Source organism: Oryza sativa, chromosome 10 (genome assembly GCF_034140825.1).
Source record: "Oryza sativa Japonica Group chromosome 10, ASM3414082v1".
Classification (NCBI taxonomy): Eukaryota; Viridiplantae; Streptophyta; class Magnoliopsida; order Poales; family Poaceae; genus Oryza; species Oryza sativa.
This window is the reverse complement of record NC_089044.1, coordinates 20897406-20913039: the sequence shown is the minus strand read 5'-3', so window position 1 is coordinate 20913039 and position 15634 is coordinate 20897406. Positions and strand designations below refer to the sequence as shown.

The 15634-nt window shown below is 48.6% G+C and overlaps 3 protein-coding genes across 3 annotated transcripts; 1 reads left to right on the top strand and 2 right to left on the bottom strand.

The window, feature by feature from the left end:
* Positions 1-1208: 1208 nt before the first annotated feature.
* LOC136353569 (formin-like protein 14) lies at positions 1209-6189 on the bottom strand. Its single transcript, XM_066304577.1, has 3 exons — positions 6163-6189; positions 2226-3282; positions 1209-1702 (listed from the first exon to the last, which is right to left on the bottom strand). Exons 1-2 carry the CDS (start codon positions 6187-6189, stop codon positions 2359-2361), a joined length of 951 nt encoding a protein of 316 aa, XP_066160674.1. The 3' UTR covers positions 1209-1702; positions 2226-2358.
* A 1126-nt stretch (positions 6190-7315) lies between these two features.
* Positions 7316-10814, top strand: LOC4349149 (probable methyltransferase PMT15). Its single transcript, XM_015757341.3, has 6 exons — positions 7316-7978; positions 9102-9333; positions 9427-9673; positions 9749-10078; positions 10182-10259; positions 10370-10814. The coding sequence occupies exons 1-6, from the start codon at positions 7424-7426 to the stop codon at positions 10599-10601; spliced, it is 1674 nt and encodes a 557-aa protein (XP_015612827.2). The 5' UTR covers positions 7316-7423; the 3' UTR covers positions 10602-10814.
* Positions 10815-12215: 1401 nt separating this feature from the next.
* LOC4349148 (RHOMBOID-like protein 2) lies at positions 12216-14416 on the bottom strand. Its single transcript, XM_015759164.3, has 5 exons — positions 14006-14416; positions 13744-13907; positions 13474-13637; positions 13084-13337; positions 12216-12522 (listed from the first exon to the last, which is right to left on the bottom strand). Exons 1-5 carry the CDS (start codon positions 14308-14310, stop codon positions 12411-12413), a joined length of 999 nt encoding a protein of 332 aa, XP_015614650.1. The 5' UTR covers positions 14311-14416; the 3' UTR covers positions 12216-12410.
* Positions 14417-15634: the final 1218 nt, after the last annotated feature.

Sequence of the window (15634 nt, the reverse complement as noted above, 5' to 3'; positions counted from 1 at the left end):
CGCCAGCTGCCTCCCTGCCATCCGGTGAACAGATCCGTGTCCTCCACCGCCGCCGCCGAAGGCCCGTCGTCGTTCATGCCGTCGCCGGCCACCGTCGCCTGCGGCCTGCTTGACATTGCCCACCGTTCGCCCGCCGGTGCGCCTCGCCGGATCCAGCCGCCTCCACCATGGGCGTCGGGTGCCCCAGCCGACGCCATTTCAGGCGGCGGCGAGGCGGAGGGGAGGAGGAAGGTGTATGTCACAGCCAGAAATTTAGCCCAAATTTCCAGACTATTTTGTGTATTAAATCTCTGTCCAGGACCAGCCAGGGTACACAAAAAGACAAGTAATAAACAGTTCCAAATGTAAATAAAGCGTAAAATACTTACAGAAGAGGCACTTAGTCCTCACACTGAAGCGAAAGCAGCAGCAGTGGAAAAAGGCGATCCTAGCGGGGCTTCAGCTCCACTCCACAAGCAAAACTCAGCTGGGGTCTGAGCCTTGGTCCTCTAACTCCGTCTTCAGCTCAGAAGTACTACACTTCTGAAAAGGGGGAATAATAGCAAGACTGAGTACAACCACCGTACTCAGCAAGCCACACCAATGATGCAAACGTTGCAAGGGGATTCAAGAATGGCTTGTGGCTATTTGCATAAAGGTAGTTGTAAAACATTTTATTGAGTAAAACAGTAAAACGGTTGAGTAACTAAGTTAATATTAAATCTCCACTGATCAACGCTACACCACGTTGAACAGGCCCAACCAACCCACCTAAACTACAGTGCATTGGGTCGATTTATTAAGTGTGGGACTAATCACGGTGAATCTGGTCGATCGCCCATAACCGCGGGCACGGCTATTCGAATAGTTTTACTCTGGCCAGAGGTGTACAACTGTATCCACAAGACACAATCCACCGGCATGTCACCGTGTTATCATGTGCCCATGATGAACACGTCACCACGTCGAGTGATTGTGACAAGACCCTTCATATAACTCTCTCCTAACCATCCACACCATGCTAAGGTTTCACCCCCACTCCTCGCAAGGCAGCGGGCAGTCCCCTCGTGCGCCGCGATGAATCCGGCAGCTGGACAACCGGACACCCCGGCTGACCCAACTCCATCACGCCCACCCTCGCCACCGGTGCCTAGGAAAAAGTCGAGCTATACTTCAGATCAAGCAGTTACCCACTCCCGCTTGTGGTAAACACTGTAAGTCTTCCAGGGTTTCCCGTGAACCGGTCCTTAATTGCCATGGGTGCGACTCGCAAAACTATGCACCCACAGCCCACCATTCAGTCGCATTTTAGTTGGATAATTACGACCAATGCAACATGGTCGGGTGTCTCGAGCATGCAGCTCGTTCTAATACTAAAAAGGTCTAATACTACAATTATCCCATCAACTGGGCTAGTGGTAATTAAGCATGGCTAAGCATATAGTTCTAGCTAGGTCACATAAGTAACACAAGCTAGTCGATTTATTACCCAAGGTTGACAAAGGACAGATATCAAGTAAACATGACACAAGCGAGCAGATAGGTAAACCCTAATCCCATGTAATTAGCAAAACAATGCATGCTTATTTGCAAACGGTAAAACATTTATAAAATAGGCTCAATATGCTCAATGGGAATGTGTGACTTGCCTTGCTTCTTCATTTGGATCTTCTGAACTCTGATCCTCGCTACCGCGAACTTCGGAAACGACGGAATCTACTCGCTGGCACGCAAAACGAGAAAAAACTCTAATAAAAACCAAGGAAACAGTACATAAAAAGTAAACAAACATGTAGATCTCAATTTTAGATGAATTTTGCAAGTTGAATGGCCCAATTTGGAGTTCGAATGAATTAGAGATGAATTTTAAAATTTTTGAGCCATTTAAATGAATATATATATATATATATATATATATATATATATTACCGATTTATTGCGCAATTATCAATTATTTTCTCAAAGGGAATGGTTTCTGCTGACGTCATCAAAAAGGGCCGACGCTGACAGGTGGCCCCCACATGTCATCGGGTCAAGAGGCAGGCACACGGTGGACCGCGTCCTCGGGTGCGCCGTGGGCCAGAACCACGGGCGGTCCACGCGCGGCACCCCAAATCGGCAAGGGAGGAGCCTGGCAAGGCAGTGGCGGAGGATGGCCGAACGGCCGCCGGCGACGTGGCGCGGCGGCGAGCATGGGAGATGGCCGACGAAGGGGAGAAAGAGGAAAAGGGAGGGGGAGTGCTCACCATGGGGTACGGCAATGGAGGGAGGCGGCCGGTGAAGCTCGGGGCGGAGGGAGAGGGCGGCACTCCAGCGACGGGTGGCGCTCGGGAAGGAGTGGACGAGCAGCGACTGCACAATGGGATGGGAGGAGAGGTGTTAGAGAGGACGGGGCGGCGACATGGCCGGCCGGAGAGGAAAAGAAGGGAGGAAGGGCTCATCGACGCACGGGAAAACGGACGTCCAGTGAATTTCCGGTGATGGGAAGAGATGGCCGAGGTTCTCCTTGTCCTTGCGGAGCCGAGGGAGGCGACGGCGTGGGTCGGTGACGACCGGAGCAGCGGGGCGACGTGGCTGGAGTCGGCCAATGGTGGTGGTGGCTCGGGTCGAAGGTGGAGGGGCGGCTGTGGTGGCGATTTGGGGAAATGGATCAGAGGCCGGTGTGCGGCAAGGCACGATGAAGCTTTCGGCGGTGGCGGCGCAGCGCGACAGCGACGGGAGCAGCGGTGGCGCGCGGCTGGAGGCGACGAGAGGCGGCTGTGGCTCGGGTGCACGGTGAAACCGGTGCCCGGGTGGTTTATTGCGGAAGCGGAGCGGTGGACGGGGTGCGGCAACGCGCGACGAGGCCGTTGGCGCAAACGGAGCGGCGCGGGGACGGCGGCAGCGGCGGCAACGGCCGGCTGGAGGGTCGCCGGCGAGCGGCGGCGCTTGGGCTCGCGTGGGGAGCACAGGAGAGGGCGCGAGGAGCTCGGGGAGGAAGGGGAAACGGAATATGAGAGCACGGGGAGGCTTTTGATAGGCTCGGGTGGTGGAGATCGTGGCCGAGCATGACGAATTTGAAGTGGGAAGGGGCGCCGGCGACGTGGGCGAGGTGGAGCTCGAATCGACGCGAAAATTGGGGAAAAGTGGGGGAAGAGGGGGAGGAGGTGGAGGGAAACCGATTTCATGTGGTTTGGGCGCGAGGGCGCGGGCGGGAGAGCGCCGGATTCGGCGGGACGTGGGCGGCAACGGTCGGCATGGCGACTTCGGCTCTAGAGGCCGAAGGTAGAGGAAGGACCTGACAGGTGGGGTCGTCGGGCCCACCTGTCGGCGAGGGAGAGAGGAGGAGACAGTTTGGGGAGAGAAAAAGAACTTGGAGGGGGAGGGGAAACGAGCTGGGCCGACCCGAAGGAGGGAGGAGGGCAGCCTGGCCGGGAAGAGGGAGGGGGATCTGGGCCGAGCCCGAAAGGAGGAAGAGGGAATTTATTTGTTTTCTCTTTTTATTTAATTTGTTAAATGAACTTTGTGTTATTTAAATTATTTCTTGAGCTCCGAAAATTCACGGAAAAATCCGGAGAATATTTTAGGGCACAAAGAATATTAAAAAATATTCTTGGCCATGATTTTAAGGGAAAATTTTTAATTCTCCAATTATTTCACTTGATTAATTTGCTTAACTTTTATTTAATTTCAAGAAAATGCATTATTAAACGATTTTTAATCAGGAACGAAAATCGGGATGTTACAAATCTACCCCCCTTACAGGAATCTCGTCCCGAGATTCTGGGATGGCTAGAAAGAAAGCTGGTGCTAGCGGGCGGTCTGACTGATCTGACTTATCTGCACACTGCACTGTTCCTGATGCTGCTTCTCAAAGCTGAGCTATTGACCTGGCGTCACCGGTGTACCTCAGAATTCAATCAGATAACTTGAGATCGGTGTAACTCTGCTGACACCTTGCAACTAACTTCTTCAAGTACTACCCGGATTGTTGCACTGGGTTGAACCTTCAACTGAAACAGCGATGAGGTGAGCCAAACTCATCTCTGAGACCTACCCCCTTACAGTGAGTAGTCTTACGTAAGTAGTCTTACTTTCGCCTGACTGGGAACAATTGAACTGTTGTCCTTAAAAAAAATAGCCAACACTCGTCGGATTTACAAAAGGCCCTGACTTCGGTGTCGTCCACCTAAATGGATTGTGTAGTTGATATCTCAAAACTGAACTGACCGTCTCGTTGAACAATCTTCTAAGAAGTGACCGGCGCGCGGGAGAGAAAGGTTGGCTCGTAGAGGAGAGAAGTGAGAGAGGGAGAGGGAGGAGGAAGGGAGAGAGATGACGTGGCATCCTGACATGTGGGGCCCATGTGGGCCCCACACTGACTCAACTGCCACATGGGATAAAACTGGGGTAAAAACCGCCGAGGGACCTAAAGTAAACGGTTTTGTAAGTTAAGAGACGTCGGATATCTGGTTTTGCGGTTATGGGACAATTTTGTAACTCGATGACAAGTTGAGGGACCTTTGGTGTACTTTTTCCTAGTTCTAGCCCTGTGCACAAACAGGCCCACGCCGTGGTGTGTCACGGGCCGGATCGTAGTCCGCGTATACATAGCTTTTTTTTTTTCTTTTGTACCTTAGGTTCCGTTGGCCTGGATCAACCATTATGTTCAACCATAAGAACGATTGTAATCAAAGACCATAGCATCGGACAATTATTTCCCGCGTAATTAGGAGGAGTCCTTATGCTTACTAATTTTAATTAGGTCACGACTATAGTACTACAACGGCTTTGCAATTAAATGAACCAATCTATTTCCCGCGCGATTGTGTGCATAATCATAATAACGACCTGCCAATGTAATTGCTGACGTGTGACCAAATCCATTATCCAGTTCTATGGAAAATGTATCGACAACACAAGTTCTTATAAGCTAGCGCGATAAATAATGCGCTGGTGCTGTATACAAGACATTTTGCTGCCTCTCCACTTCCCCAGCCATGTCAGCCAAATCTCACGTAGTCACGTCACGCTAATAGAGAGATTATTTGGCACAGCTTCAGCTTTACCTCTCCTGGAGATAGAGCCCAGTTAAACAGTTTAGAGTGCTCTCACAAAATGAACAATAGAGGTAGAGCTGGGTTTAGACAATTCCACTCCATAACCAACGCTTAGAGAGTTCTACCAAACAGATCCAGAGAAAATGAGGGATAGGGTGGGCACCCATTAGTTTGCATCAAGCATTCCTATTTGCAGTAAGTACAACTTACATCCTTTATCTTTCTATCGAGTTTCAATTGTATCTCTGTACCGCTCATACTAGAAATCTCAACCCCTAACTTTCAAAATCAGATTAAATTAGGTCCTCCAAATATATAGATGACTGGTTTCACTGAAATGGCAATTTGACTAGGTCAATATGGCTAAGTGAGTGTGGGCCCCTGACGGAGCGTGGGGGCTCCTCACCGGGAGACCGCGCAGGCCCCCCTTTGCCGGTTCGGCCGGGGGCCCTGGGTGAGATTCTAAGCTCCTAGTCTGTGTGTGGAAGGTTCGCGAGAATGGAAACACACAAGACACGGGCGATGTATACAGGTTCGGGCCGCTGAGAAGCGTAATACCCTACTCCTGTGTTTTGGTGGATCTGTGTATGAAGAAGCTACAAAGTGCGAGCCAGCCCCCGATCGTTCTGGGATCGTTTTCCTCCCCTCTCTAAGTGGGCAAGGTCCTCCTTTTATACCTCAAGGGGATACCACATGCACCATCTCTCTCTTTTTTGTGGGGACTTATCCTATCTTTTCATAAACAGACGGAGACTTGTATGGTTGCCATCCGAATGACCTTCTGATGGGACGGCCCATACCTACCTCCACTTCCGCCGGAAGCAGGCGCGACGTGGGAACATGGCTGTCTGCTGACGACATGACCAGTGTCAGACCGGTCACAAATCGGTCATTCTTGTCCACCACGCGTCAGTTTATCAATCTGCATGTTCGCCCCTCTTCATACAATATCTTGCTTGTAATGGTTAGGATGAAGCCTGGCATATACCGGAACCAACGTGCCATCTCCAGGAGCTAACACGCCGGCTCCAGCTAGGGACGAGTGCTTGGAGGCTCTCGTCCTGACGGGATGGGGCGAGGCGTGCGTCAGACCGCCTGTCGCCACCTAACCCGCAATCTGACCGGTCTGTGACCAGTCACAGACCGGATAAACGAGCGCGCTGTACTGCATTACGTGTGGCGTGACGTGCTCACCCAAACCGCAATAAATGCGGTTAGGTGAGCCCCGCTGTGCTCACCTAACCCATACACGCGGCGTAAAACCCACAAGGGGTCGGGGCGCCTCGGCCCTCGGGGCCGAGGCGGGAGCGGTCCGACCCCCTCGGGGAGACAAAGAGGAGGGCGAACACATCACCCTCGGGCCCGACGCCCCCCGAGGGTGCCAGGCCACGTGGGCGATTGTGTCTGCCTCAAGCCTCTAGTCATGATACTCCCGGTCCCATGTCACCGACAGCCCCACATGTAGATCTCACGAAAACTATAAAAGAAAAAACCTTTTCTCCCCCATCTCCACATGTTCTTTGTTTTATATTTTTCGTGTGACTTACATGTGGACCCACATTTATTTGGTCGAGTTAACTATAGTGAACTTGCCACGTCAACAAAACCAGTGTTTTGTACTGTTGGAGGACCTAATTTAACCTGGTTTTGTAAGTTGGGGAATAAGATTTCTCGTATTATGGTTCAGGGATGCGATTTAAACTAGATTAAAAGCCTATTTAGATTGGTGCCATTTTGAACAATACCATTTTCAAACACGTTCATTTAGTTTATTGTGGTAATGCCTTAAGAATTTTGGTAACAACATATTTAGACTATCTTATTAAAATTTGGCAATGTTGCATACTTGACAAAAAGGTTTATTGTAGCATTAATCTGAAAAGACAAGGGACATAAATTGGACTATTTTCGAATTTAATGTACGACCTCCCAAGGCCCACAAATTGGTCACGGTCGAGCAGAATCAGATCACGTTCCGGCTCCGATAGCAACGTGACCGTACGGGATAAGAGCACGTCAGAATTGACCAGTTCCAACTTCCAACTCCGATCACTGCCTGGTTCATCTTGGCAATCAAACACGAATCAAAACTTAAACAAAATTGTGTTTCGATTTCCTAAAATACGATTCATATCCAAATGGACGACTTGATTGCTTCGAATTCTAAATTGTAAATGGAACGATCCATCTATGTACTGAGTACTATACTAGTACTCCATATGCTAACACAATTGATTAATCAATTATGGTATATCTAGAACCATATATAATTTTATCTTGTGTCCTTTGTTTCTTTCGAACATAGTATCTCTCTCCAAAGTCCAAGCTGACCAGGTACACACACGTAGAGATTGAGGGATCGAGGCCTCTTCCGTTCGCTCCGCCTCTCGCCGTCGCCGGCGGCGATGCCGAACGCCGGCGCCGCCAGGAGGTGCGGCAGGGCCACGCACGTCGACCTGCTCACCGTCGTCCTCGCCGCGATGCTCTGCTGGGCGTCCTACACCCTGTCGATCTGGCACAACAGCCGCGGCGCCGCGGACAGCAGCGTGCTCGGCCTCGTCGTCGGCGCCACGGTCTGCGGCGACGCCGACGAGGAGCTCGACTTCGAGGCGCGCCACGCCGCCGACGACGCCGGCCTGTCCGTGTCCTCGGGCCCGGCGAACTCGAGAGTGCGGCGGGCGTTGAGCTCGTCGGGGCCAGCGCCCGCCGCGGCGGGGACGACGGTGAGCCGGTACCGCGCCCCGTTCCCGTGGCCGGCGAGCCGCGGCGTGGTTTGGGCGGGGAACTCGGCCCGCGGCGCCAAGGCCGCCGCCGACGCCGCCGCCGCCGCCAACAAGTGGGCGCGCGTCGACGGCGACATGCTCCGGTTCACCGACGCCGCCGCCGTCCGCGCGTACGCCTACGTCGTGCTCCGGCTAGTCGCCGCGCCCGTGCGCGCCGCCGTCGACGTCGGGGCCATGGTGAGTGCCGCCTCGCCCGCGCCCTCGCCCTCGACGTTGTCAACGCATGGTCCTTTCGGATTACGAAAAACTTTAGGGGGTTTTGCACAAAAAGATCTTAATACCGAAAAGGACTCGTTGGAATTTAGGTGATCTAAAAGAGGAGTGATTTGGATATTATCTTTGGCCTGATGCGTATATTCGGATTTCTGACATCAGCTTATGCTTTAGTGGGCGGCCTAATCAAGAAATGGTCGCTGGCAAGGACAAACCAATGTGCACCATAGAGTGATGTGGTCAATCAAAACCGTTGACTTAGATATTTTCCGGTGAAATAAAAACAGTTGAGTAGGTATGCTAAAAAACAGATGAGTAGGTTGGTTTATTAATTTGCATCAGCAATTCAGCATGCCAGCAAACATGTCATTTTCTAATTTGTACAGAAATGTGAATATCAACCTCTTCATTTGGTTTATTCATAAGCATATTTGTAAACAAAAAGTAATTTATAAATAAAGCTTTATATATGTATGTATATATATATATATATGTATGTGTATATATATATATGTATGTGTATATATATATATATATGTATGTGTATATATATATATATATGTATATATATATATATATATATATATATATATATATATATATATATATATATATATATATATATATATATATATATATGTATGTGTATATATATATATATATATATATATATATATATATATATATATATATATATATATATATATATATATATATATATATATATATATATATATATATATATATATTCTTTTAGATCTAAAACAAACGTTGAAAAATAAACTTCGATGAAAAAAAATCTCAAAATCAGTTTTCAATTTAAAATTAAAAATTTAAATTTTAGCTGATCAGTATAAATATAAGCAAAAAGATAAGACCATATACTTGTGGTTTGTTTGTCAACAGAGTTTTCAATATATATTCTGTCTGTTTTTTTCTTTTTTGAACTTGGTTGAAATATTTCCGTCCATGTCAGTGAACCCAGTTACCGACGGTTATTGAAAACCCTCGTTGTCACTTGCCGTCGTCTATGTTTGACTTTGTCACTAAAATCTGACACTTCTGTCAATGGCGAAACGTGCACCAGCATGGAGGGAGCTGGGCGGCGGAGCTGATGTCCCGCGGCGTGGTCACCGTGTCCGTGGCGGCGCCATGGGGCGCGTCCGATGGCGCGGCGCTCGTCGAGCTCGCGCTGGAGAGAGGCGTCCCGGCCGTGCTCGCCGCCGCGGGGGGCGCGCCCAGCCGCCGGCTCCCGTTCCCGGCCGGCGCGTTCGACATGGCGCACTGCGGTCGCTGCCTCGTGCCGTGGCATCTCCATGGTAAACATTTTCCATCCTCGCGCACACGGTAGTTCTGCATCGTCGTTGTTGGCGATCGGTCGCTAATGGCGGCGCGGTGGTTTGTGGGCTCAGGCGGGCGGTTCTTGATGGAGATCGACCGCGTGCTCCGGCCAGGCGGCTACTGGGTCCACTCCGGCGCGCCGGCGAACGGCACGCATGAGCGCGCCGCCATCGAGGCCGCCGCGGCGAGCATGTGCTGGAGGAGCGTCGCGGACCAGAACGGCTTCACCGTGTGGCAGAAGCCGGTGGGCCACGTCGGCTGCGACGCCGGCGAAAACTCTCCCCGGTTCTGCGCCGGCCAAAACAAGAAGTTCAAATGGTGCGTGTCGCCGTCGCCGGGAAGGCACTGCTCAAACGCTTCTTCTTCGCCATGACAAACGCTGTGCGATTTCAGGGACAGCGACGTCGAGCCGTGCATCACGCCGATCCAAGAAGGCGCGGCGCCGCCACGGGAAGCCTCGGCGGCGGAGGCGCTCCGTCGCGACAGCGAGACGTGGACGCGGAGGGTGGCGCGGTACAAGGCGGTGGCCACCCAGCTGGGGCAGAAGGGCAGGCTCCGCAACCTGCTCGACATGAACGCCCGCCGCGGCGGGTTCGCCGCGGCGCTGGCCGACGACCCCGTCTGGGTCATGAGCGTCGTCCCGGCGACCGGCGGCGGCGACACGGACACGGACACGCTCCCGGCGATCTACGACCGCGGCCTCATCGGCGCCTACCATGACTGGTCAGCACGAAACACCTCAAAACATTTCAAAATCACATCGAATTTGCATTTTTAATTTTTTCTGTGTCGCCGAGATGAACTGCATTGGCATCTGACATTGCAGGTGTGAGCCATTGCCGACTCCCGCCTTGAGCTACGACCTCCTACACGCCGACTCCCTCTTCACCATGTACAGAGACAGGTGCTTCCTAGCTCATGCCACATCCCTCCATCAAAATCGAGGCAATTCTTGTACAATTTGAAAATTTTTGTTCTAATTAATCTCGTTTTTTTTCAATTGTGATGATTCAGGTGCGACATGGAGGATATCCTGCTGGAGATGGACAGGATCCTGCGGCCCGGGCGCGCCGTGATCATCCGCGACGACATCGCCATTTTAGCAAGGATCAAGAACTTCTTAACTGATCGGATGAGGTGGGATTGCCAGATTTTCGACGGCGAGGATGGCTCGGACGATCGTGAGAAGATCCTGTTTGCAGCGAAGACGTGCTGTAACGATGAGGATCGAGATCAGGAGCAATGAGCATGATCATCTAGGATGACCAAATACAGACAGATGATTGATGATCACATTCATACACTGATACACTGTGTACGCTGTATGACTGATTTGTGATTTGTAAAGCACATAATGTCAGGATGCGCCTTTTTTTTTTCTTTTGGAGCATGACCGTTCATACATACCACATTCGCAATGGAATTGGGTCCAAAATGAAAGTTGAGGATTCAACTGCTATGTAGTAGGAGTTACTGACATATGCGTCCTTAAACAAGTGGGATTCATTCAAGGAGTTGCCTAATCGATATAGATGGCCATATGGCCCGCGGCCCGGTCCAAGCACGGCATGGCCCGACTAACCTCGGCCCAGGCATGTCCGGGCCTGGGCCGTGCTGGGCCAGGTGGCCCATTTGGCCTACTATACTAATCGGTGAGTTTGGATTTGTGCGTGCTCTTACGGTGCTTGATGCCTGCGATATCAATTTTGCTATATATTTGTCGACAATTTTTTCCCCAAAAATTTGACAGATGTAATTACAGTACAATCATAGTGTAATTACACTGTAACTTGTATGTAATTACACTGTAACTATAGTGTAACTTGTATGTAACTTTCAAAAATCTCTCCGTAACATGTTATTTCGGTAAAATGAAGGTCGTGGGAACAAATTCTTTCACATATGTGTGCTATATGATTTGTTTTCTTCCTCACCAAAACAAATCGTGTAATAGATCTAACGATTCAAAATTATGTGAAACTTACATATAAGTTACACTGTAGTTACATATAAGTTACAGTATAATTACATATAAGTTACAGTATAATTACACTACGATTGTACTATAATTACATCTATCAAATTTTTGGGAAAAAATTTGTCGATAAATGTATAGATAGTCCCCTGCGATATTATTCAAAGGACTTGCTCGCAAACGTGTTTGTAATGATTCTGTACGCAATCCGTGCTGACGAAAGAAATGAAACTTTCCAGCGTGTCCTGCAAACTTTCAGTGAGTTTGAGAGAGGTGTGAAGTCCATCCTTCTGAGGGCGAACCTGCTCGCACATGGTGCAGCCGAAGGGAAGTAGTACAATGGAGGATGAGAAGATTTGCCAGGCACTAATGTTACCGTAGATACGCTTTTGAGGTGCTTTGTTTTATAGGTCAGGAAATCAATTCCATTCATTTGAACATGATGAAATCATAGTGATGCAACTCCATAGAGCTTATATGTTTTATTGATGATGTGGCTGGATTGTGTTGTCACAGGCTTTTTAGGCATCTAAAGCATGCAACACTACGGTGTAAAGCATTGCTGGTCTAATGGCATAATTATTTTTGGACAGCTTGCATTCCATTCAAACCAATTTATACTTTAGGCTGTGTTTAGTTCACACAAAAATTGAAAGTTTGGTTGAAATTAGAACGATGTGACCGAAAAATTGAAAGTTTGTGTGTGTAAGAAAGTTTTTATGTAATGAAAAAGTTGGAAATTTGAAGAAAAAAATTGGAACTAAACACGGTGTAAAATCTACACGAGACTGCCATTCTGTCCGCAACCCACACTTGGCTATGCCAGAACGGTAACGGCAACTCGGTTCTGCATGCATCGAATCTCAAGATCGCTAATCACTCCTATGCGAGCAAGGAGAAGATGTTTCTATTCCAAATAATTCAGACAAACGAACAGAATGAATCAATCAAGTGAACTGACTAAACCCCTGGGAGGGTATGTCTGTATAAGTTATATACAGTAAAATTGTATGTCTGTGCATCAAACACTTTCAATAAATCTCCTTAATGTCTTCAGTTTGTTGCGTTTCTACTAAATCTTCAGTTCCCGCAGGTCCATCTCGAGGTAGGAATGCAGCTCAGGTAGTGGCACCAATGGCAGCGTTCATTAGCATTCACCCCTCTGAAGAGCATCGACAGCCCAACGGCGAATCTGCACAGGTCAGCAGCACAATCGTCAGTTCAAACTTGAAAAATTGAATCAAACCAACCATACTGACACAAATGCTATAGCCAGTATTATATACTCCTTGAAACAAAAGGCCGGCAAAAGACTTGCATTAACTGGAGCACAATAAGATATTAGCAGGTTGCATGTTAGGCTGGATTGAGCATGTTACTCCTTGAAACAAAAGGCCGGCAATGGCATGGGGAAAATGATTATCTAGTGCTGCATTGAAATGCTCTATGGATTTCACATGAATCTCTGAACATGGGACAGGCAGGAGGCAACACCAACGGCTCTGCTGCCCGCCCACCTGACTAAATTAGATACCAAACACATTGAAATCTACATGATCCAATGTTATAATAAAAAAAACAGTCTCGATTCTTGCAATTTGCAATTGAGTTTAACTGCTTCAGTTACAAGCAGGATGATGGTGATTGGTATTGCCGTATTGGGCTCCATTTTGTACGGCATAATCAGTGGAAGATCATAACAAACAAAAAAGGTTTTGCTTTGTGAAGACGTAATGCTTAATAAATTGCTTACCCGATGACAGCTAGGACCGAGGCCACGGCCAGCAAGATCCATTGATAAGCCAGGTACTTCTTGGAGGTGTACTTGACAGAGGAAGGCAGGACATATCGCTGCATCCATCCGTAGTGTGGGCGCATCAGGAAGATGAATCCGAGGAGGAACCCAGTCAAGAACCCTCCGATGTGGGCGAAGTTGTCGACGTGAGGGAGGATGCCGATGGCGAGGTTGATCGCGATGACGATCAAGAGCGTCACTAGAGCTGCAGCCTGCATTGCAATTTCGATACATATGAGATTGAGCTACCAGTCGAATGGATGTAGCAGCATGAACAGATTGAAATATGACTAATGTGAGGATGCATGTTTTCTTCTCTGGTGCAGAAAATGTGCGCGAAAATGTCACCTTGTTCGTGTATATGGTCCAGTTGGTGAAAAGCTCCGACAGCATGGCTCCAAGAAGACCAAAGAGAGCGCCAGAAGCACCGACGGAGATGCTGTTTCTGATGAACAGCGATGAAAGAACGCTGCCTCCAATGCCAGAAACAAGGTAGATGATGCCAATTCTCACTGCAAGAAAAACGTAAGTGTCAATTCAGATTCAGATACAGTACTCCACTAATCGTGTCAGTGAATTTTGGAGAGTAATTTTGTACTCAAAGAAAGCTGTGCTTACTGTATCCAAACTGCTGCTCGAGCCTGAGTCCGATGAGCACGAGGCTTAGCATGTTGGCAAGCAGATGAACAACACCGGCGTGCAGCCAGATGCAGGTCACTAGCCTCCATCCCTGATGCTCATGAACAACCTTGTCCCATACCAGTGCTCCCATCTTCTGCAATCTGTGCACAAGAAAACGCTCTACTGATTCAAGAACCATCCCCATATTTCATCACGAACAACATCCCAAGTCTCCGAGAAGAAGGAATAAAGCACTTACGTGGCGGAGGAGGGGCCGAGGAGCGGGTTCTCGGAGAGAGGCTGGAAGGAGAAGCGGCGGAGGAATCCGGCGACGCACGCGCCGCCGCGAGAGGCGTGGGAGGGGCAGTTGTTGACGTACATGGCAACGGCGAAGACGACGACGTTGGCGACGAGGATGGCCGGGACGAGCCACGGCACCCACTCCCTCTCCCCCTCCCGCTGCGGGTACTGCGCCACCGCCGCCGGCGAACCGCACCTCTCCTCCTCCCCCTCCCTCTTCCTCCCTCCCTTCTCCACGTCGTACCTCGCCGCCGCCGCTGCCATGGCGAACCGACCAAGAACCGCTACCTGCTGCTGCTTCGTCTACCGCCGCTGCGTTGCGTTTGCGTTTGCGTTGGTGAATGGTGAAGTGGAAACGGCTGCGAGTGGTGGTGGTGGTGGTGGTGGCGACGCGGGTAAATAAGCGGGCGGGTGGTGGGAGGGGAGGGCGACATGGGGGCGTAGTTGGGGCGTTGTTTCCGGCGCGCGCGTGGGGTGGGAGGGGCGCGACGCGGTTTGGCGCGGACTGGTGGTTCCGTTCGGTTTCCCAGCTTCCGCCGCGCGAGCTGGCACGAGGACGGACGTAGCGGCGGAAGATGCCAGGACGCCCAAAATTAGGGGGGCCTCGTTGTTTTTGCGCAATGCAAGAGCAAGTTTAACAGTACTTCCTCCGTTTCACAGTGTAATTCTAGCATTTTTCATATTCATATTAATGTTAATGAATTATTCTAGCATTTTTCGTATTCATATTGATGTTAATGAATCTTTATATACATACATACATACATACATACATATATATATATATATATATATATATATATATGTGTCTAGTTTCATTAACATCAATACGAATGTGGTAAATGCTAGAATGATTTAGATGGTGTTTGGATACAGGGACTTAACTTTAGTCTCTGTATTTATATACTAATTTAGAGTATTAAATATAGACTACTTACAAAACTAATTACATAAATGAAAACTAATTTGCAAGACAAATTTTTTAAGCCTAATTAATCTATAATTAGAGAATGTTTACTGTAGCATCACATAGGCTAATTATGAATTAATTAGGCTCAATAGATTCGTCTCGCGAATTAGTCCAAGATTATGGATGGGTTTTTATTAATAATCTATATTTAATATTTATAATCAGTGTTCAAACATCCGATGTGATAGGGACTCATCTAAATAGGGTCTTACATTCTGAAACGGAAGGAGTACTCACCAGGGATCACTTCATCCGTTCCGAAATAAAATAATCTCATACTATAGTGTAACAACGAATTTAGACATTATAAAGTTAGTTTATTTTAGTACGAAGTGAATACTATTGAGACTTTCAGATGCAACGATGGTTAAATGCATAGGAGGGGATCCTTGGTCTCGGTGCAAAACGTAATACGACTTAGACTTCGGATGGTGGGATTATTAGCTCATCTTACCGCTAATATATATAATGGATTAGTTATAAAGTTGGTTTTAATTTTTCTCCTATTCTCTCTTTATTTTACTTATACATTTAATACATTTGTCTTGGAGTACATATTAAGCTATCTCTTGCATAAGAGCCACCCCTTTATTTTCTGTTACACATTCCTCCATTTAA